The sequence below is a fragment of the Heterodontus francisci genome, chromosome 47 (assembly GCF_036365525.1).
Source record: "Heterodontus francisci isolate sHetFra1 chromosome 47, sHetFra1.hap1, whole genome shotgun sequence".
NCBI lineage: Eukaryota > Metazoa > Chordata > Chondrichthyes > Heterodontiformes > Heterodontidae > Heterodontus > Heterodontus francisci.
The window spans coordinates 358,390-380,640 of NC_090417.1; the positions used below are offsets into that span (position 1 = coordinate 358,390).

Here is a 22,251-nt window from a genome sequence, read left to right on the forward strand (position 1 = left end):
AGGCATACTGATGGTATTTGTCGCATTCCCAGATAACAGCCAACTCAACACAGGCCAGGTATCAAACCTGGAACCAACTGTTCTCACGGCTCAGCGGATCACTGCCTTGAGCAGCCAAGAGCAGGCATCATTCATAATGTCCATCTCCTTACCTGCAGCACCACATTAGCATAGTCGTTGGCCTTGATGTTGTTGAGTCCTACAATTCCTGGCAGATAGGTGGTCCCGTCGTAGGCCCGAGACAGTTTGGACTGTTTGTCCAGGTTTGCAATGTGCTGCTTCATGAAGGTTGGTTTCAGTACGTACTGGAAAACAGAGGAGACTATTACACTCCTCACTCACTAAAACAGGGAGCAATTCAAGCACCAGACGCAATGAAAAACACAACACAGCGCTGTTCAATATTACTGAAAGGGATGGCCCTCAAATAGCACAGCCAAATGTGAAGGGCCATCATCTAATGCGAGTTCACAACAGCAGGAGTGAGGGCTTGCTGAGGGTTTCCTGAAAACTAGCACAGGAAGCACCACTAGTGCAAGGCCGCAACAGGATCTGCTTATCCGCTATGATTGATGCTTGTATCTTCTCAGTCAAGGCGTTCCCAGAAAACTGGAGATTTCTTGAGTGAAAGAACCAACTTCCATTTCACAGAGACCTTTATAGCCCTTTGGGCCAATGAAAAACTTGTCATGTAGCCCTCACCACCTGCCTGTATACTTACTGAAACCTGATATACTCTCCGGTAACACAAGAACTAGCTGCACATAGATAGAAAGAGCGAAACATCAGTCATTTTGCCTCCCACAGTGGCTCCGTGAGTAACAGAAGCACACAGATAAAGAGCTTGGCGTATTTGCCGAGTTAACTGATTTCAGTTTGAGCAGGATTAGGGACTCTTGAACTGCTCTCGGTGCCAGTCAGCTGAGGGGGAATCAGTTCGGGATGCCTGTCCGCTGACCAGAACCTAGCAGTCATGAGGTGAGGACAGGGTCAAGTGGTCAGCACTCTGCGAGCGGGGCGTAACCCGCGAGGATTGGTTACTTGGGCAAGATCCTGGCTGGCTATTCCACCTGTGGAGCTGTAACCCCAAGCATGTCACAAGCTTCACAGAAAGGGAGAAACTATAAAAAAAGAAGAAAGAAAGTCTTGCAAAATTCGCACTCCGGCTCACACAGATGTCGTACTGAAGAACATCCAGGGCCAAAGTAACTGTATCGCAGCAATAGTCAAAGTCTTCAGATAAAGAGTGGGAGGGGAAGAAAGTGGGAAGCCACTTTCACAGACCCCTGCTCTCTGGTGCCAGACACTTACCGTGATGTCCTCAAGGGAGGAGTCAATGATTTCGTAATTGTCTGGTAGGCAGTAGAACTTTAATGTGTGTAGATTCAGAAAGACGTGGTGCCCAACCTGAACACTATGAATGTTTGCATACGACTTCAGGCCTCGTCCTAAGAAAAAAACAAATCACTTCCAGTCAAGCGTACATCATTGTTATTCTCCCCACCGACTCACTCTAGGGTGCGGTACCATGGGCACCAGCCTTGCCCACGAGACCACCCCTCACCTGTGAGCCCAGAAAGCAAAGGTTGAACGGCAGTTCAACCACAAAGAGCATCTCAGCCAAACTAGACATTGCCTGTCGAGCAAACATCCATCAAAAAATCCCACTACAACGGATAGACCTGATCAATTTAAACCCCCTTCCCAACTGCTGCGTGCCAGGATTAAATCCAGCGGCCAATTTGCGCACAGCAAGCTCCCACAGAGAGCAATGACACCCTCCTTACAAAAATCTCTACAACCAATGCTCAGTCTGACAGAGTCAGTAAAAGGATGCTTGCAGACTCAAGTCAAACGACAAGAGACCAACAGCGTCAGCTCCTGAAATCCTGTCCGTAACCATGCTGTCGCTACCAGAAGGTGGGTCACGGAACTGTAATCTGTGAAACTGTCAAAGCTTTGGAGAGTAACCTTACCTTGGAAGTATTTGCCACACACTAGGCAGGCATAGACATTGATGTGGGATAGGGAGACGGAGCACAGCTTTTCAAAGTCAAAATCCAGCACGCTCCTGTTTACAGAAATCGACAAACGGCTGTCAGACCTTGAATGTCATCCAATCAGTAAATAAGATCTCAGTACCCCCTAAAGGGGCTCCCTCTACGCTGCCCCCATGAACACACGCAGATTACGACAGTACAATTAAATAGCTTAGTTGTAGCAATCCCGCCTCTGAATCAGGTTCGAAGCTGCTCGATGATCGGAAACGGGAGCTCCGACTCTAAATTCTGGACTGACGTCCAGCGGGCATACTTGGAACTTTCAAGGCGCAGACAACGACATCACGGTATGTGGGAACCAAGGTCCAGCTTAGCCGTAATCTAACTGAAAAGCAGGGCAGTCGTCTCCTGGTCCATGTACACTTAGTCTGAGCCATAGAACAGCTTTGCTTGCTGCAGCGGTGAGACTTTTCCATTCACCACATCAGCCATCCTGCAGCTTCTCTCTCAGGGGGCAGGGAGTACAAGAAGGAGGAAGTTATGATACACCTGTATAAAACATTGGTTCAGCCTCAACTGGAGTATGACACCCAGTAGCTGTTTTTAAAAAGTATAGGAGACTCTAAGGAGACAAAGATGGCTCACGCTCACCGATTAATAGTGTCCAGATAGGGGCAGTGTCTGCTTCGATCATCCTCCTCCTCCTGATCATGAATTCTCGCAATCTTTGAAGCTACTGGGTAGAAGAATGTACATTAATAGAGCATTTTGAGATATCCTGATGCATATCACAGCCAATTAGATTACTTCCCAAGTGTAGTCACTGTTGTAATGTAAGAAAACCTGGCAGCCAATTTACAAACTGCAAGGTGGGGTGAGATTTACAACAAGCAGATGTGAATCCTTGTTCACTAACTTCCAATTATAAGGCAAAGAAACCAGCCAAACGGGTTTTCTTAGGTTTAAAGAAAAAAGGTTGAACTTTATTAAACTTAAACTCGTATTTGGTTAACGCCTATGGATATGCGATGCGCCCACACTAGCATGCATAGAGGACACACACGTGCAGATAGAGACAGAAAAGAGCAGAAGAAATAAAGTGGAAAAGTTTCAGGCAATATCTGAAGATGGTTTTGGTTACTGTTCTTCGAACTCGCTGTAGAGTCCTTGATTGTAGGTAGGTCTTGCTTTTCGTTGGGGCCCATTATTCTTCTTAAACCTTGTTCAATGTAGGAGACTTTTCTCTCTTGAAGTTCATGTGTCCTCAGTGGGTTCAGAGGCTTGCGAGAAAGAGATGGGAGCAGACAGGAGAGGTCTTCTCACTCCAGGAGCAAACAGTCTTTTCTAGTTCAAAACTCTTTGTACAATTCAGAAAAACCCAGGTTGCCAAGCAGGTTAGTCATGTGACTAGCTGGTCTGACCACATGTGTTTGTGGATTCTCTTGTCTTAGCCTCTACTTACACACAATACCTGGTGCTCAAAGTCCATTGTGGGTTAAATTTTTTGTCCCTCCAAGCATTGAGTGTTAGCTTACAAGTGTTTTTTCCACCCACGGCTGATCTGTTTAACAAGTCATTTCCTCACACCTGCAACAGTTTAAAATCAATATTCACATGACAAAATTAATATGCCTCATTCTGGGCAGGTCGCGGCGGGGTTGGAGGGGTGCGGTCTGTATGACATTCGTTGAAGTCCCTGACTGGGGCTTGAACTCACAACACGCTGACTCAGAGATAAGAGCACCATCATTGAGTGCACCCTGCACCCACTTGAAAATTGCACCATTTAATTCATATTACCTCTGCTCATTCTTCCCAGCAAAATGTGTCACCCCACACCGCGCTGCATTAAACTTCATCTGCCATGTGTCCGCCTATTTCACCAGTTTATGTCCTCCTAAAGTCTTACTATCCTCCTCATTGCTTATGACATTCCTGAAGTCTGTGTTATCTGCAAACTTTGAGCTTATGCCCTGTATACCCAAATCCAGGTCTTCAATATAGATTGAAAAGAGCAGTGTACCGACCGCAGGGAAACACCAGCGTATACACCCCTCCAGTCTGAAAAACCTCCTCTGCATTTTGTTGTATTTAGCTTGGTTCTCAACTGTATTAAAACCTTACATGAATCGCAAATCTTCTTCAGTTTCATTTTAATCTCTACATCCTTAGTCATCCAAGATGCTATTGCTTTGGATGCTCTTCCTTTCCCCCACTTGGGATTGTAACTGAACAATCGCCTCTTTGAAAGCCTCCCATTGTTCAATTACAGATTTTCCGACAAATGTTTGATTCCAATCCACCTGGGATAGATCTGTTTTTAACTAACTGAAATTACCCCTCCTCCAGTTAAGTATTTTTACACTTGATTTTTTGTTTCCTTCTCCCTTTCCACAACTACTCGAAACCTGATGTCTACTGTGATCGCTATTCCCCAAATGCTCCCCCAATGAAACATGCTCCATTTGCCCCATCTCATCTCTTATTAGAAGATCGCATGGCATTTATCAAAGAGAAGGGCAGGGGGTTTGGGACTCCTGGTCAACATTAATGAGCTTGTGCTACAGATTACAGCTTCGCCAAGCAAACACTATATCGGCTGGGTAAACCGGCTGCTACCGGTCAGGGACCGAAGAAGGGAAACACAGAACTGGTTTCTGAGTCACAGCTTACCACACCTCGCAAAAGCATCACACACAGTGAGTTAATGTGATGGCACTGCACCAGTGCGACCGCAGGCCCCCTCCCCAAGCCAGGTGGCACTGCGCCAGCAAGGGTGCACCCTGAGCCAGGTGTGCAAGACTCCCGGAGCCAGGTGGCACTGCACCAATGCAACCTCCCCCACCCAGAGCCAGGTGGCACTGCGCCGGCGCATGTCCCTTCCAACCGCCCCCCGCACCCCCCCCCAGGCGCAAGGTGGCACTGCGCCGGCGCAAGTCCCGTTCCCCCCCAGGCGCAAGGTGGCACTGCGCCGGCGCAAGTCCCGTTTCCCCCCCCCAGGCCAGGTGGTACTGCGCCGGCGCAAGTCCCGTCCCGTTCCCCCCAGGCCAGGTGGCACTGCGCCGGCGCGCCGGGAGTTGCAGCGAACCCGGTGCTGGGGCCCCGGATCGGAAAACATTCTGGAACAAGGGCCGACCGGGGGCGGGGAGGGGGAGATACTGCCCGGCGCCCAGGTCCCGGCAACCGCTGACCCGGCGCTCACGACCCCCTTTCTCCCTGGTACCGGCGAGTCCGCCTCCCGCTCCCAGTACCTGGCTCCAGGTCCGCCTCATCCCCGCTATCCAGCTCCCGCTTCAACGCCGCCATCATTGGCCGTCAGGGTGGCCGACCGCCTGCTTCCCCGGCGTTTCTGCGCAGGCGCCCTGAACTCGCAATCACTGCGGTCATTCACAAAAAAATAGTCCACGGGTCATGTGAGTGGCAGCCTGGGAGAGGCGACACATTTCAACTCTGCTTTCATCCTGTACTCCTCGTAATAATATTCTTCAGTTTTGAAATATGTTTTTATTGGAGTCACGTGTAGGCCAGACCGTGTAAGGATGGCAGATTTCCAGCTGGGTTTTTATAAGAATCGATGAAAGTTTCATGGCACCATTGCCGGGACTAGCCTTTCGATTCTCGTTTTTCTGTTATGGATGAATTGAATTTTTTAATTCATTGAATTTACCATGGCGGGATTTGAACCCGTGACCTCTGGGCATTGGCTTAAGTCTCTGGATGACTAGTTCACCACTACGTCACCATCTCCCCTACCTCCACCTCTGTAACATCATCTCTCTCTCTCCGTCCCGCCTTTCGTTACTTCCAGACTCGACTATTCCAACACTATTCCACCTTCCACCCTCCATAAACTGAAGTTCATCCAAACTCTGCTTCCCCTATTCTAACTCACAAGTCCCACTCATTCATTGCCCCCGTGTTCACTGCCCTCCATTGACTCCCGGTCCACGATGCCTCGATCTTAAAATTCTTATCTGCGTGTTCGAAACCCTCCCAAGCTCGGGAACCTCCTCCAGGAACTCTGCACTCTTCCAGAGGGGCTCAGTGGGGGGAGGGTGGCTCAGTGAGCTGGAAGGGGAAGGGGGCAGGCTCAGTGAGGGGGAGGGGCAGGAAGGCAGTCTCGGTGAGGGGCAGGGGCAGGCTGGGGGCGGGGGGGGAGGGGGCCAGTGAGGTGGCTGGGGTAGTGCCCCCAGAGTGGATGGGTGGGTGCCCCCCCCAGAGCGAGTGGTACCCTGCCCCCCAGGGCGAGCGGGTGGGTGCCCTGTCTCCCAGAGCGAGTGGATGCCCCCCCCCCCGAGTGAGTGGATGGGTTGGTGCCCCCCCCCCCCAGAGCAAGTGCATGAGTGGGTGCCCCCCCAGAGTGAGTGGATGGGTTGTTGCCCCCCCCCCCCGAGAGCGAGTGAGTGGGTGACCCAGAGAGAGTGAGTGAGTGGGTGGGGTGGCCCAGAGTGAGAGGGGAGCTGAATGAGGGGTTGGCCCTCAGAGGGGAAGGGAGAAAAGTAGGGGCTTCCGAAAGGGTGGTAGGGCTAGAGCGGTCGGGACGTCTGTTAGGGGAGGAGTCAGTATTTGGGGGGCACGGGATGGATCGCAAGGAGAAGGGGACTCAATGAGAGTAGGAGCCTCAATGCAGGGGTCACACAATGAGGAAGGGAGGTGCCACAGGGTGAGGGGGGAGGTTACTGAATGAGTGATGTGGCCTCTAAGGGCAGGTGTCAGTGATGAAGTGAGGGAGGGTAACAGATTGAGGGAGAAGATTGCGGCACAGTGGTGCAGTGGTTAGCACCGCAGCCTCACAGCTCCAGGGACCCGGGTTCAATTCCGGGTACTGCCTGTGTGGAGTTTGCAAGTTCTCCCTGTGACCACGTTGGTTTTCGCCGGGTGCTCCGGTTTCCTCCCACAGCCAAAAGACTTGCAGGTGATAGGTAAATTGGCCATTGTAAATTGCCCCTAGTGTAGGTAGGTGGTAGGGAATATGGGATTACTGTAAGGTTAGTATAAATGGGTGGTTCTTGGTCGGCACAGACTCGGTGGGCCGAAGGGCCTGTTTCAGTGCTGTATCTCTAAATAAATAAATAAATAAAACCTGGCCCTTGCCATCCCGCACTCCTCTCGTCCCACGTTTGGCGGCCGTGCTTTCAGCCGCTGAGCTCCAGAATTCCCTCCCTCCAGCTCTTTGCCTCTCCCTCCTTCTTTAAAATGCTCCCGAAAATCTAACTCTTTGATCATGCTTTTGGTCACCTCGCTTATATCTCCTTCTTTGACTTTGTCAATTTTTGGCTGCTTACACTCCTGCGAAACACCTTTGGATGTGAAAGGGTGCTAGATGAATGCAAGTCGTTCAAACATAAACAGCGTTTACACATTTAAATGGGTCTAAAATCTGTCTCAGCATAAAAGTCTAACTCCGAAATCTTCCTTCCTGCCGATGCAGACCAAGGGTCTGTTTAAGTTGCAAATGGAATTTGACACTGGCTCATTTTGGTCACTGTTACTCTAACAAGCAGCCCACGAACCCGGGATCCTCTTTAAACCCCAAACCAGTCCAATTATTGGCAGGACAGACACTCTAGAGTTCTAGCCCCCTTATGTTGAACCCTGTAACAGGCTCTGTATATCCATATTACAGAATAATGTGTTAGCAATTGGAGAAGAGCTTGGGAGTGGAAGAAGAATCCAGTCGTCGTGGTCGGTGTCAGAAGCAAGGACATAGCTAGAACGAAGCAGTGTGAGTCCAAGTTAATAAGCAGAACCTCAGGGGGAATAATCTCTGGATTACGACCTGAACTGATGGATTTTCTGTGTGTTCCAGCATTTTCTGTGTTCTGCTAAATTTGTGGGGTTTTAGATGGGATGTTTCCCCTGGCTGGTGAGCCTGGCTAGGCGTCACAGTCTCAGGACAAGGGGAAGGCCATTTAAGACAGAGGTGAGGAGGAATTTCTTCACTGAGGGTGGTGAATCTGTGGAATTGTCTACCCCAGAGGGCTGTGGAAGCTCAGTCACTGAGCATGTTCAACACACTCCGGGCTAGCGGCTGGTCGTCCATCCCCTCCGCTCCCAGAGGCGGACGCCGGCCTGGATGGAGCTCGAGGACGAGAGCTCCGGTTCCCGGGACAAAACGGCGGCGAAATCCGCCCGGCTCGACATGAGCCACGGCTTCGTCCACCACATCCGCCGCAACCAGATCGCCAGGTTGGTGTCCACGACTTCGCCGGTACGGCCGGGCCAACCGGTACGGAGAAACCGGAAAGCGGCGGGGTGATTGACAGGTAGAGTAGCCTATGAGGAAGCAAGAGGCCCACCCAGGGGGCGGTTGCCAGGTTGCCTGATTGACAGCGTTGTCAACCAATGAGGAATGAGAGCTCCCCGCAGTGACCAATCAGCGATGAGTAGGGGTGGGAGTTGTGCATGAGGGTCAATATTGGGTGTTTGACAATAAATGCCCATCAGATCTACAAGGACGAGGGGACACAGATTGATAGTTTTGAGCAAGAGATAGGGAGGAATGTGAGAAAGAACTTTTTTACGCAGTGATCGGTAATGACCTGGAACTCGCTGCCTACGGAGGGCGGTGGGTGGTGGAAGCAGAGACGATCAATGATTTCAAGAGGAAACTGAATGGGCACTCAAGGGAAATAAACTTGCAGGACTACAAGGATAGAGCAAGGAATGGGACTGACTGGCTTGCTCGACAGAGAGCCTCATGGAGTTGATGGGCCGAATTGCCTCCTTCTGTACCGTAATGAGTGAATATCCTGCGTTTTATACCCACCTTGTTACCAGTTCACCATTAGTGCCCATCTTGTCAGCCTGAAAGTTTGGGCAGGGCCCCTATTCCTTTATTGTGGCGAAATCCTTAATCTTAACACCACGATCTGTTAATATCGGGAGCTGGAGATATATGCAAATCAGCGGGGGACATGGATGAAGCATTGAATGTGGTTCCCAAGCCTTCACAGTCTGCGATTATTTTGCAGCTTTACCACTATTTTAAAGATTGGTAATGTAGATTCAGTAAGACTGTATCGGAGAGTCAGGAGGTTAACTGGCCTTGAATTTGTTGACAGTAGGAGCGTCATTTTGTTACTTCCCTGGGGCTTTGCACAGCATTGTGGGCGCACGTGACCTGGTTTCCTATCCGGTGACATTACGGACGGAAAATCGCAATGCCCCCCCCACCGTTAACCTGATAAGCTCACCGCTGATTGTGTGGCTGTGCCAGTGGCAAAGGGAGCTCGTCCCTCACTGGGTTGCACTCGTAATTATTCTGTCACAGTCCGGACCTGCTGCCAGAAGACGTGGTATCAGATTGAGTGCTACAGCAGAACTGTATAACAGAAGCAAAGTGGTGGAGAGAGGACTAAATTAAGAGCTTTCTGACTGTCTCTTTTAGAGATGATTATGACAAGGAGGTGAGACAGGCAAAGGAGAGGCAGAAGAAGAGACAGACCCCTGCCCCAATCCGCCCTCGCAAACCTGACCTGCAGGTGTACCATCCGCGACGCAGGAGTAAGTACAGATTCTTAGTGTCACCACCGAGGCTGGAGGAGAGCATACATCACAACATACATTTAAATGTTTTACCCAGTTACTGATACGGCCAATTCTATACTTGTTTCAGTTTAAGAATAAAATCAGCCAATCCACAGCAAAGGTATTAATTTATTATAAAACAAGACTTATTTGATAAAGATGCAAGGATTATGAACACACAGGTTGAAATATGAAAGTGCCCTTCTAAATAAACCCAACACACATACACTGGTTAAAGGAAAAATGAAGTAGTTTTCTCTGCAGAGATCACTTTACAAAAGGACAAAAAAAATTACTTTGGTCAAATCCTTGAAGAGAAAGAATAAGATTTTTTTTTAATTTCCAAAATATACTTTATTCATAAAAATCTGTAAAAATTACATTGCCAAACAGTTTCAAACAGCACCAAAAAATACAAACATTGCAAGGGAGATCAGTTTCCTTCAATACCTACTATCATGAGTTTCTTCACAACCCTTCCATTTCGCAATTGTCATGCCAATTACAGTGAAGAGAAAGAATAAGATGTGGAATGTTCCCAGCTGGCTTTTTTATCCGGCCTCTAGGTATACATGTAGCTGGCTGTCACCGGGACCTTTCAGGAGCAGTTCTCTTCAGGTGATGCTGAGGATTAGTCTGGCAGGCTTTTCAGGAGAAGTGCTGCGTCTGTTTCTCCGGTCCTCACACTGGATTTGCAGGGTTTCTCAAAGAGATGGAAAAGGATGAGCTGTGGTGGTTCTCTATCTTAGCAGGTTTACACCCCAACTGACATTCAAAACAGTCCACGCCCCAAGTCAGAAAGCCCAAAGCTCCTGACCACCATAAACCTAGGCATGTGACTTCTCTGTAAACTACTGCAACGGCCAACAAGGCTCCTTATGTTTATTTAGTCTTCATTGTCTCTTCCAGTAAGTGTTTGTTTTGAAACAAATTCCCAAGTGTCCTTCCAGTGACCCTTTTTTAAAAAAAAAATACAAGTCCCAGCGTCTATGGAATCGCTTCAGTCTCTCAAATGAACCAATTTCCACAATCTTTTGAACACGGATCCTCAAAAAACAAATGGAATCACCTTTCATAACATCAGTTACAGGCAACACTCCACAGAGGGAATTATAACGTAGGATATTAATGCAAAGGGAAATGTCAGTTAGAAGGTAATCTAGCGGAGGCAGCCTCCGGGTTACTGAATGGATAAAATAGCGAAGGATTTTCTCTCCTGGTCACTGCCCACCGACCCCTGGTATGAATTGCATGAGCATGAATGTCAGGCGAATGGCTTCGTGGTTAAGTAGGTCACGTGGGAGCAAGGCTGCTGATGGATCTGTACCTCAGTCAGGAGGGAAGGGAAGGCGAGGAAACGGGAGAAACAGATTTGAAGGAGTGGCGTTTTGTCGAGACGGGATCAATCCAACCTCGCCTGTGGTTTCCTTTGCAGACGGAGCGGAGAATTCCTCGGGGTTTGAGGGTGAGGAGTCAAATGAAAGTAGCTCCGGCACCGATCCCGAGCCCCAGAATCCCGTGATGGAGCCAGAGAACACGGAACTCTTCTGTCTGGATTACCAAGCCGATGACAACATTGTCACGTCAGTCGTTATTCATCAAGTAAGTTCGCCAAATGGGGCGCAAGCGCTGGCACTGCCCAGTGTACCGAGTTGTGCCAAGCACATACCTGCCAGGCCTGATCTCTGCCGGGGCAACGGTTAGAGATCAGCAGCTGGCCTGAGTTGAGGAGGGGAAGGATAAGCCCGGACCCCCTGACCTGATGGTGACTGCTGTCCCATGCCTGCTAGAAAGTGCCTGTGCACAAAGCCATGATGGGCCGAATGGCCTTCTCCCAAAGCTGGCGCGAGAAGCACGGGAGGCAGGAACAAGAAGTGTCTGACGTTAAGTTTTGCTCTCACTACAGGGCGATGACCCCAAGACAGTGGCAGAGAAAATTGGGACTAAAAACAGCCTGGAGCCTTTAATGCAGGAAGCACTGAGACTGCGGATCCAGGAGGAGATCGAAAAGAGGATCTCAAAACCTTGTGTGTGACTGCAGCTTCATTGGGCGATCCAGTTTTGCTTTTTTGTGTTGTGTTGTTTTTTTTCCCCCCATTTCCAGTGTGGAGAGATTCGAGGTCCTGGAGCCACACCTGCTGTTGCAGGGACCTTGGTCAAGAAAGAGGGAAGCAAAACAGGAAAGAGAGTTGGCCATAACTTAACATCCTGAAGGAAACAACACAATGTTCAACAAACTGCCAAATACCGTGGTATATATTTAAGACAATTGACTGTGCACAGTTTTAAACAAACATAAACGTGGCCATGCAATATTGGAAATCAATTAAGGACGCAAAAGTGTTAGGGTTTCATTTTACGTCGAGTTTGTTCACAATCTTGGCCGGTGCCAGTATTCCTGAGCAAGATTCCCACTTTCGCAGAGAAAGCACGAGCTGGACTTCTACGCTATTCCGTTCTGCAATTCGGTCTGGTGTCGGAGAGAAAGGATGATGATGTAGTTAGAGTCCGGGTACTTTTCGTTGAACGGCTGACTGCTAGCGTCAGCAACACGGAGGCTGTCCCCTTGAATAACGCGTCGAAACGGTGCAGCGTAAGGGGGCGGTTTTATGGTCACTGTGTGTGGTTAAATCCAGCTACCACGTTTGGAATAGCTCTGCCTGGTGTTTGCTTGTTTAAATTTTTAACAGTGTTTCAAAGTCGATGCGAAAGCTGGTCCCGAGCGAACTGCCCTCACCCACAAGGGGAGGCCGTCTCACTCACTTCAGTTTCTGCCACTCCCCAAGAAATAGGAGCTGATAGGAAGCAGAATTTCGGGCAGCAGCAGCTATTAAAGGGCTGCGTGCCACGTGTCAAATACTGAGAGAGGAGGATGGGGCTAGGCATTGTACAGAGGTATTGAGGTGGCAGTGGGGACAGGCTGGAGAACCTTTTTTTGGAAAAGCTGCAACACGGGAAGATCCATCATTTAAAAAATTCTCGCAAATTTACTGAGCCTTATGCAGTTTGTGTGCAGGCTCGCAGCTATGTTGGGGTGCACGCCACCCGTCAGGCGTGCTTAGTTCCCCATGCTCAACAATACAAAGAATGGGCTCCCGCCATTAGATTATCAGCCCTGACAATTTGAGGAGGTCACAATGAGAAATAAGCTCATCCATTCATATCGTACAAACACTGAAGATGTGAAGAATGCAAAGAGTGTTTCTCAGAGTGGAATAATGTATATAGCCCATTGGGGGACACAATTAGTTTGTGACAGGCGCCATACATCCACAAAGACCCAGTGTCTTCTATCCTCCTTGCCATTGTATCAAACTTTGTTTTTAATTTTGGGCGGAATTGGTTATGGTGGATTTTGAGCCGATAGAAAACTGTTCTGGTATACATTTGTTTGGTAACCCCAGCGCTCTGCCGTACGTTAAATAAACTTTGTATGTTTCTAAAAGGTTCGCATATTGTGCCCGTCTGTAGAACGGTCAACACTCCTCCATATGCACTGTCTGACACACTCTCCCGCTCCTGCATTGTCACTCTGTTGAAGTTCATCTCCTGTGTGCCAAATCAGGCAATGTTATGGAGGTGGAAATGGGCAGCCGCAGTGATGTGGGTCGAAGCCCCTCTTCGGGTCAAATATGCCCCAAAGTTCTGAACACCTAACCACTTGGTCCTGTTTTGTGTGTCTTCCTTGCTGCTCGTTTCAGTCTTGGTGCTGTTCTTCACTGGTGGCACCAGGCATACCGAAAAACGAGGTGCTAACCTGGTGAAGCTACAACACAGGCAATGTGGAAAATTGCCCAGGTATGTCCCGTCCACAAAAAGGAGGACAAATCCGATCAGGACAATTACCGCCCCATCAGTCTCCCAATTTCAGCAAAGTGATAGAAGGTGTCGCTGAAGGTATCAAGCAGCACTTACTCACCAATAACCTGCTCACTCACTCTCAGTTTGGGTTCCGCCAGGGCCACTCAGCTCCTGACCTCATTACAGCCTTGGTCCAAACGTGGACAAAAGAGCTGAATTCCAGAGGTGAGGTGAGAGTGACTGCCCTTGACATCAAGGCAGCATCTGACTGAGTGTGGCATCAAGGAGCCCTAGCAAAACTGAGGTCAATGGCAATCAGGGGGAAAACTCTCCACTGGTTGGAGTTATACCAAGCACAAAGGAAGATGGTTGTGGTTGTTGGAGGCCAATCATCTCAGCTCCAGGACATTACTGCAGGAGTTCCTCAGGGTAGTGTCCTAGGCCCAACCATCTTCAGCTGCCTCATCAATGACCTTCCATCCAACATGAGGTCAGAAGTGGGGATGCTCGCAGATGATTTTCGCAACTTCTCAGATACTGAAGCAGTCCGTGTCCGCATGCAGCAAGACTTAGACAACACTATGGCTTGGGCTAATAAGTGGAAAGTAACATTCGCGCCACATAAGTGCCAGGCAATGACCATCTCCAATAAGAGAGAATCTAATCATCTCCCCTTGACATTCAATGGCATTATCATTGCTGAATCCCCCCCCATCTCTAACATCCTGAGGTGTTATCATTGACCAGAAACTTAACTGGACCAGCCATATAAATACTATGGTTACAAGAGCAGGTCAGAGGCTGGGAATCCTGAGGCGAGTAACCCACCTCCTGTCTCCCCAATACCTCTCCATCATCTACAAGGCACAAGTCAGGAGTGTGATGGAATACTCTCCACTTGCCTGGATGGGTGCAGCTCCAACAACACTCAAGCAGCTCGACACCCTCCAGTACTTGATCGGCACCCCATCCACCACCTTCAACATTCACTCCCTCCATCACCGACGCACAGATGCAGCAGTGTGTACCATCTACAAGATGCACTGCAGCAACTCACCAAGTCTCCTTCGACAGCGCCTTCCAAACCCGCGGCCTCTACCACCTAGAAGGACAAGTGCAGCAGACGCAAGGGAACACCGCCACCTGCAGGTTCCCCTCCAAGTCACACACCATCCTGACTTGGAACTATATCGCCGTTCCTTCACTGTCACTGGGTCAAATTCCTGGAACTCCCTTCCAAACAGCACTGTGGGTGTACTGAGTACTGTTCTAGTCGCCTTATCGTAAAGATAGGAAGATAGGAACAGAAATGAATCCAGATATCAGGAATTTAACTTCTAGGAAAATATTGACGGTTCGTTTTCTTTGGAAAAAGAAAGACTTTAAGATGACCGAATTTACATTTTTAAGATTAGGAAAGGAAATTCACCAAACTGATCCAGACAGATGATTTACTCTGATGAAGGTTTAAATCCCAGAGGAGTAGGTAAGTTGGCTGTAACTTGCTCAGCCTAAGAGTGATTGAGTTGTGGAATAAGTTACCAGGAAAAGATAGTCAAATGCACGGTAGACCACTCAGTCTATTAATAAAATACAAGGAATTCCATGCTACACCTTTACAATCCCCGGTTCGGTTTCAGCTGGAGTATTGGTGTACAATTCTGTGCACCACACTTTAGGAAGGCTATCAAGGCCCTGGAGAGAGTACAGAGGAGGTTTACCAGGATGTCTCTTCTGTGGGAGGCCCGCCCTATCTAGTGCCAATCGGTCTTCCACAGGATCAAGGAGCCCGGCAGCTCTTTAGCTGAGCCACTGCGGAGTTGCCCAGTTAAGGGGCTCAATTGGTGGCAGGGCGGGAAGGCCCGTTCGCAGGTCGGGAAGGCCCATTCACATGGCTTCCTGCCCCGGACTTCATTTTGGCAGGAGCGGGAAGGTGGCAGGCTCCCCCCTCCCCAGCACCCTCCCGCCCGCTTATATGCTCTCCCTGCCTCCAAACCCACTGTTCCTATTTCATTTTAAACAGACTGAACCTGCTGATACTTTCATGTGCACCAGATGGCATGTTTCAGCCACTGGGAGCCTGAGTCCATCTAGCAGCACTCTGTATGACAAGCACTTCCAAACCTCAGTCATCGGTGCTCAGTTCTTAGCCATGGTGGTGATAGCAGGGGGTTCCTGGGTTAGAAAATACACTGGGGGGCTCTCCCTCCTAATCGCCATACAGTGTGGAGCTCACCAGGTGGTAAGAACATGGAGGCAAAGGACATCGGAACAAAGGGAGAAGAATTCTGACCAAAGACATCATCGCTGGGGTGCATGTTGGAATTTTTACAAATAAATGACAATGTAAATGAACAAGAACAAACAAACACACACACACATAGACAGACAAGTCAGAACATGCCATTAATGTGGTACAAAAACAAGAAATGCTGGAAATCTGAAACAGAAACACGAAATGCTGGAATCACTCAGCAAAGGCCTTTGCTCCGTGACCTTTTGGTCAGCTATGTGGCCTGGTCCAATCTGCACCTTCTCCTTTGTTATCTCTTGCCCCACCCCCACCTCACTTGTTTATAATCTGCGACTTTTCTAATATTTGTCAGTTCCGAAGAAGGGTCACTGACCCGAAACGTTAACTCTGCTTCTCTTTCCACAGATGCTGCCAGACCTGCTGAGTGATTCCAGCATTTCTTGTTTTTGTTTCAGATTTCCAGCATCCGCAGTATTTTGCTTCCATTAATGTGGTAGCCTGGGTTGTTAAAACCTCAAACAGCCTGTCTACAACCACACTCAGGGACAATGAACTTCTGAAATATGTATGAATGGTTTCCATCTTTACCTTATCAAGATGCAGATATCACATCCATGGGTGGCATGCACTGAAGAACTCCCCCTGCTGAGAGCAGGATATGACCACATGCAGGTGGTCTTGCATAGCCAGGGTGGGATTGATACGACACTGAAACCCAATCGAGATATATCAAGGCACCACGGTCAGAAAGGGATATAAACCCACAGCTCAGTTGCCGCAGCTGTGAAGTGCGACTTGCTTTGTCGCAGGAAGTCGTGCAGGAGATGTCGTTCAGCAGACCCGACCACCCGGGAACGAACTCCTCTGCGCAGGTCTACTGAGCAACTGGTGTTGTAATTCTATACTATTGCTTGGTGAGTTCATCAAGGTGTTCCATGTAAAGTGGAAATTGTATCCAAAGTCTGTTTCGTGCGATTGGTACTCAGTGCGGGGGACAGAACCTTAGAGGGAAGTGAGACCCCCTGTTTAAGAGTCTTACACCATAAAGGTTTTGCCAATGAGTGCCGTGCTTGTGAAACCAGTAGCCCTGAACCAGAACCCACTCTTCCAGGTGTCTGTGTGTGTGTGTGTGTTTAACAGGAGTGACTGGGCTCCAACTTCCCAGCCTTATCTGCATAGTATTTAACTGTGACTCATTCTGATCACAGATTTTCAACATCGGGGGAACAACAGCATTTGAGCACTTGTAACACTGCTGTTTGTGCTGCGCTCAACACGAAACAGAAGTGCCTCGGCGCTCGACTGACAGTACCAGTCACTGGTCGAGCTTGAACCAGATTTATGAAGGGAGAGGCATTTTTTTGTAACACGGGATATGGAGGGGGGGGGGGTAATTTGATAAGGCCTTTAGTGGTGGGGTGGGGTGCGAGGTTGGGGAAGAGTCTCTGCGAAAGAAGAAACCAAAGCAGGCGAGAGAGAGAAGGCTCTATGAGATGCAGGCCTGAGTGCAGGAGGTGGAGAGAGCTCATCATTCCGCAGGGAGCCAGGAGGGCCCTACAGCCAAGCGCTCAGAAGGCAATGGGAGCAAATGGCCATGGAACTCAACGCCAGGAGTCTAGCTCCGAGGATCTGGATACAGCACCGGAAAAAAAATTCAATGACCTCACCCAAGTGGTGAAGGTCAGTGAATGCATCCTCAAATGGCCTATCCTACCAGACGCACCTCTATGCACTGCTTGCTTTCCACCCATAAGAATAGAATATAAATACATAAGAAAATAGGAGCTGGAGTAGGCCATTCGGCCCCTCAAGCCTGCTCCACCATTCAATAATGCCTGATCATCTACCTCACCTCCACTTTCCCGCACTATCCCTTAATTCCCTTTGTATCCAAAGAAGCTAGCGATCTCACTCTTGAATAACTGAGCACCCTGGGGTAGAGAATTCCACAGATTCACAGAATTCCTCAGCTCAGTCCAAAATGGCGGACCCCTTACTCTGAGACTGTGATCCCGTGTTCGAGATTCCCCAGTCAGGTGAAACGTCCTCCCAGCATCTACCCTGTCGAGCCCCTTCAGAATTTTCGATGTTTCAATCATACAGGCCTAGTCTTCTCGATATCTCCCCTGTTAGCACCATCCCCTCATCCCAGGAATCAGTCCAGTCGACGTCCGTGAGCTCCCTCTAAGGCCAGTATTGCCTTCCTCAGGTAAGGACACCCAAACTGTACACAATATTCCAGGTGCGGTCTCGCCAAGGCCCGGAAGGAAACACTGGGGTAGAAATTGAGGGCCACGGTGATCATTGGCAGTGTCGCTCTTGCCCGACTAAGTGGGCACAGGCCCAGTTTGAGGGGGCTGGCACAGTTGCGTCATCTCCCTCCGCCTCCAATTCCTCCTCCTCTCTTGCCTCCTGCTCCTGTTCTTCCCCCCGATGAGCTGTCGCCTTCCAGGGCCTCACCATCCCCAAGGTCCGCTCCTCTCTTGGCAGCCCATGTTATGGAGAGTGCAGCGGAGCACCACAATGACCTCTTGCAAGAGGGTATTGGAGGGTGCCACAAGAGTGCTCCAGGCACTGGAACTGCATCGTCAGAAGCCTGCTCAATGGTTGTCCTGCTGAGTGGGTGGCGTTGGTCGTATCGCCTCTGTGTCTCAGTCTGGGGCTGCCGTAGAGGGGTCAGTAGCCATCTCTTCAAGGGATTTCCCGTGCCCACTAGGATCCAACCATGCACTTTGGGGGGTTGGAATAAAGATCTGAGGCAGGCTGGACTGGCGGGAGGATGAAGGTGTCATGGCACCTGCCAGGAAACCGAGCGCACACATGGAGGAAGCTCTCGTTGTGGCCACAGACCAGTTGGACGTTGAGGGAGTGGAGGCCCTTCCTGTTGATGGAGCTCACTGGGTGCCTTGATGGGCGCAATCGACGATGCCCCGCACCTGGGGCACTCTTCGGCGATGCGGGCACAGATCTCTGTGACCATCCGCCTGGAGAGTCGGAGTCCCCTGCGGCTCCGGTCATCTTCGGGCAGCTCCACCTTCGGCGGAGTCCCCACGACGCCAGGTGGGGTCAAAAGCCTGGGTGCCGAGTGCCCATTCTCCCTGCCATCTGCCCTGCACCAAGGGGTGGGGTGATGCCCTGGGGGAGACATGACTAGTTCCCCATTCTGTACCTGGCTCAAGTGCGGCACCCAGGACTGGATGCAGTACTCCAGCTGAGGCCGAACAAGTGTCTGATATAAGTTTAACATAACTTCCTTGCTCTTGTACTCTATGCCCCTATTGATAAAGCCCAGGATACTGTATGCTGTATTAACCACGCTCTCAACCTATTCTGCCATCTTCAATGACTTATGCACATATACACCCAGGCTTCTCTGCCCCTTTCCCCCCCCTTTAGAATTGTGCCCTTTATGTTCCATTGTATCTCCGTGTTCTTCCTAGCAAAATGAACGACTTCAGAGAAATCGGAGAGAAACACAAAAGGAGAACAGAGGACCTTTCCAACTTTCACATGGCCCACTGTCATTGGCTGACTGGCTCTAATCTACCGCTGCCTTGTTCCAGTGAGATTGTGTATACAACAGGATGTGATAGCAGCAGCTGCAATGCAATAATGACTCAGAATGGTTTCACGCATTCCCTGTCCACTTTTTACTTCAAGGGAAATACAGTCTTTCTGCTACAATGAGGCGAGAACAGGCGTCTCACCACAGACTCGTCCAAACATTGTTCTCTGAATGGGCATCAACACCGCAGCACCTGAACGCAGGCGTTCACAGGTTTGAAGGCGAGGGTGAGGCTTTTAGACAGGGAACAGGCAGCCCGTGCAGGTCAGTGAGGGCGGATGTGATGGGCAAAACACAGCGGATAGCATCAAAACAGATCGACTGCCCATTTATCTCACTGCTGTTTGAGGGATTGTACCAATCAGCACCCTGACTCTGTATCTAACCATCCAGCAAGGAATATCCGTTTCCACAATATGTGCCTGACATTAAATAGAAACAGGTTCCATTCACAGCACAAATATCCTTCAGTGGAATGAGCATGTAATTCACAAAAACAAACCCTCCCATGCGAGATTGCAATCAAGTAATACTTAAGGGGCTCCCCTGAAAACATAGCTGGCTTTAAGGCAGTGAGCCAAATTAAATAGTTAAATCCCAGGGTTAATGCCTAATCTGATCTTAGGCCAGTGAGCAGATGTTTTACAATTGGAAAGTGAGTGCAGTGCAGTTGTCAGGTGAGGGCAGGACTTGACTCAGCTGTGATGCTTAAATAGCCGCTGATTTACTGTCTAGACGCCCATATGAAGAACGCTGAGGTACCAGAGAGCTCCCAACATCATGAAAGAGAACAGCAAATGAAAGAGTAATGTCATTGTCGCTTCTCAAGGGGCTCTGAGGGCAACCCAAGGTTTCAGACTGTGACCTCATATTCTTGATATAACATTACAAAGGAGGAGGTGTCGGAGGTTTTGAAGCACATTAAGGTGAATAACTCCCCAGGGCCTGACCAGGTGTATCCTACGATGCTATGGGAAGCAAGGGAGCAGATTGCTGGGGCCCTGGCAGAGATTTTTGTGTCATTGTTAGCCACTGGTGAGGTACCGCAAGACTGGAGGATGGCTAATGTTGTGCCTTTATTTCAGAAGGACAGCAGGGATAAGCCAGGGAACTACAGGCCGGTGAGCCTTACATCAGTGGTGGGAAAGCTATTGGAAGGGATTCTGAGAGACAGGATTTATATGCATTTGGAAAGGCATGGTCTGATTAGGGATAGTCAGCATGGTTTGTGCGTGGGAAATCATGTCTCATGAATTTGATTGAGCTTTTCAAGGAGGTGACCAAGGATTGACAAGGACAGGGCGGTGGACGTTGTCTACATGGACTTTAGCAAGGCCTTTGACAAGGTCCCGCATGGTAGGCTGGTCCGGAAGGTTCGAACACATGGGATCCAGGGTGAGCTAGCAAATTGGATACAAAATTGGCTTGGTGATAGGAGGCACAGGATGGTAGCGGAGGGCTGTTTTTCTGATTGGAGGCCGGTGACCAGTGGTGTGCCGCAGGGATCGGTGCTGGGCCCTCTGTTGTTTGTCATATACATTAATGACTTGGATGTGAATGTAGGGGGCATGATTAGTAAGTTTGCAGATGACACCAAAATTGGTGGTATAGTGGACAGTGAAGAAGGTTGTCTAAGGTTACAACAGGACATAGATCAACTGGGAAAGTGGGCAAGGGATTGGCAAATGGAATTTAATGCAGACAAGTGCGAAGTGATGCATTCTGGGAGGTTAAACCAGGGCAGGACATACACAGTGAATGGCAGGGCCCTGGGGAGTGTTGTTGAGCAGAGAGACTTTGGGGGGCAAGTACACAGTTCCCTGAACGTGGCAACACAGGTAGACAGGGTGGTGAAGAAGGCGTATGGCATGCTTGCCTTCATCGGCCGAGGCACTGAGTACAAGAGTTGGGATGTCATGTTACAGTTGTACATAACATTGGTGAGGCACAGAACTGTGTGCAGTTCTGGTCGCCACACTACAGGAAAGATGTGATTAAGCTAGAGAGGGTGCAGAAAAGATTCACAAGGACGTTGCCTGGTTTGGAGGGCTTGAGTTATAAAAAGAGATTGGATAGGCCGGGTCTGTTATCCCTGGAGCGAAGGAGGCCGAGAGGGGACATGATAGAGGGGAGATGATAAAATTATGAGAGGCATAGATAGGGTAGATAGCCAGAGTCTGTTTCCCCATGGTAGGGGTGACTAAAACTAGAGGGCATAGATTTAAGGTGAGAGGGAGGAGGTTTAAAGGGGATCAAAGGGGTAAATGTTTCACACAAAGAATAGTGGGTATCTGGAATGAGCTGCCTGAGGAGGTGGTGGAGGCAGGAACAGTAGCGACATTTAAGAGGCATCTGGACAGGTACTTGAATGAGCAAGGCATAGAGGGATATGGAATTAATGCAGGCAGGTGGGATTAGTATAGATAGGCATTATGGTCGGCATGGACGCGGTGGGCCGAAGGGCCTGTTTCTGTGCTGTACGACTCTATGACTCTTCTGAGCTAATCTTACATCTTACTTTCAGGAGAGTCTGCGCAGCTAATGGCCTCACTGCTTTTCAGTGCACAATGCATTCAACGTTTAGTTATCAAGTAGCTAAACGCTGGCATCCAAAAATTCTGGGTAAACCGTCATTAATGTGATTGAACGCACTGCAACCTTTGGTCTTTGTCGACCAGAGGTTCTTACAGCTGCCTTGGCCAGCGTCCCAATGAGGGATGAAGGTAAGCACATTTGTAAATAAATAACTGCAGCACCTTCGCTGAGTGAGAGAGAGAGCCAATTCCAGCCAATCAACAGACCTGCGTTACAATTGCAAGCCATGTCCCTGAGGCAGATCCTTGTCTCAGAAACAGGAGCTTAGTTAAAATCAACAGACTGCATCTGCTGTAGGGGATACATGAATATATTCCTCTCTTTGTTGTGTTATTTACCCAATGCTGGAACTGAAAGGGGGGGTTGAAGGGATACTGGAGCCGGTTGGGCATATGGGATTAGAACGTCTTCTCGTAGAGAGGGTAAACGCCAACATAGGCTGGGGCTGAATGGCCTGTTTCCTGGTTGTAATTTTATGAACTGGGAGTGTTTGACGGGGACAGTGT

General features: G+C 49.3%; 2 protein-coding genes across 4 annotated transcripts in view; one reads left to right on the forward strand and one right to left on the reverse strand.

The window, feature by feature from the left end:
- The window catches only part of usp39 (ubiquitin specific peptidase 39), an 18,841-nt gene extending 13,198 nt beyond the window's left edge, over positions 1 to 5,643 (reverse strand). The window contains exons 1-5 of one of the 3 annotated variants that reach the window (XM_068023289.1): positions 5,252 to 5,581; positions 2,652 to 2,733; positions 1,977 to 2,071; positions 1,312 to 1,448; positions 153 to 305 (exon numbers count right to left, since the gene is read on the reverse strand). In XM_068023289.1, the coding sequence (XP_067879390.1) occupies positions 153 to 305; positions 1,312 to 1,448; positions 1,977 to 2,071; positions 2,652 to 2,733; positions 5,252 to 5,309 (525 nt within the window). In that variant the 5' untranslated portion in view covers positions 5,310 to 5,581. Of the gene's footprint in view, positions 1 to 152; positions 306 to 1,311; positions 1,449 to 1,976; positions 2,072 to 2,651; positions 2,737 to 5,251 lie in introns of all 3 variants that reach the window. The other 2 variants (XM_068023288.1, XM_068023290.1) reach the window with 2 other exon arrangements.
- Positions 5,644 to 7,752: 2,109 nt separating this feature from the next.
- On the forward strand, positions 7,753 to 12,964 carry c47h2orf68 (chromosome 47 C2orf68 homolog). The gene is made up of 4 exons (XM_068023294.1): positions 7,753 to 8,189; positions 9,391 to 9,506; positions 10,966 to 11,132; positions 11,437 to 12,964. Exons 1-4 carry the CDS (start codon positions 8,077 to 8,079, stop codon positions 11,563 to 11,565), a joined length of 525 nt encoding a protein of 174 aa, XP_067879395.1. The 5' UTR covers positions 7,753 to 8,076; the 3' UTR covers positions 11,566 to 12,964.
- Positions 12,965 to 22,251: the final 9,287 nt, after the last annotated feature.

Excerpts from the sequence above, each read along its gene's own strand:
- c47h2orf68 (XM_068023294.1), top strand. The coding sequence starts at position 8,077 with ATGGAGCTCGAGGACGAGAGCTCCGGTTCCCGGGACAAAACGGCGGCG. Across the intron at positions 8,190-9,390 it reads CGCCGCAACCAGATCGCCAG|AGATGATTATGACAAGGAGG; the intron begins GTTGGTGTCCAC and ends TGTCTCTTTTAG. Across the intron at positions 11,133-11,436 it reads CGTCAGTCGTTATTCATCAA|GGCGATGACCCCAAGACAGT; the intron begins GTAAGTTCGCCA and ends CTCTCACTACAG.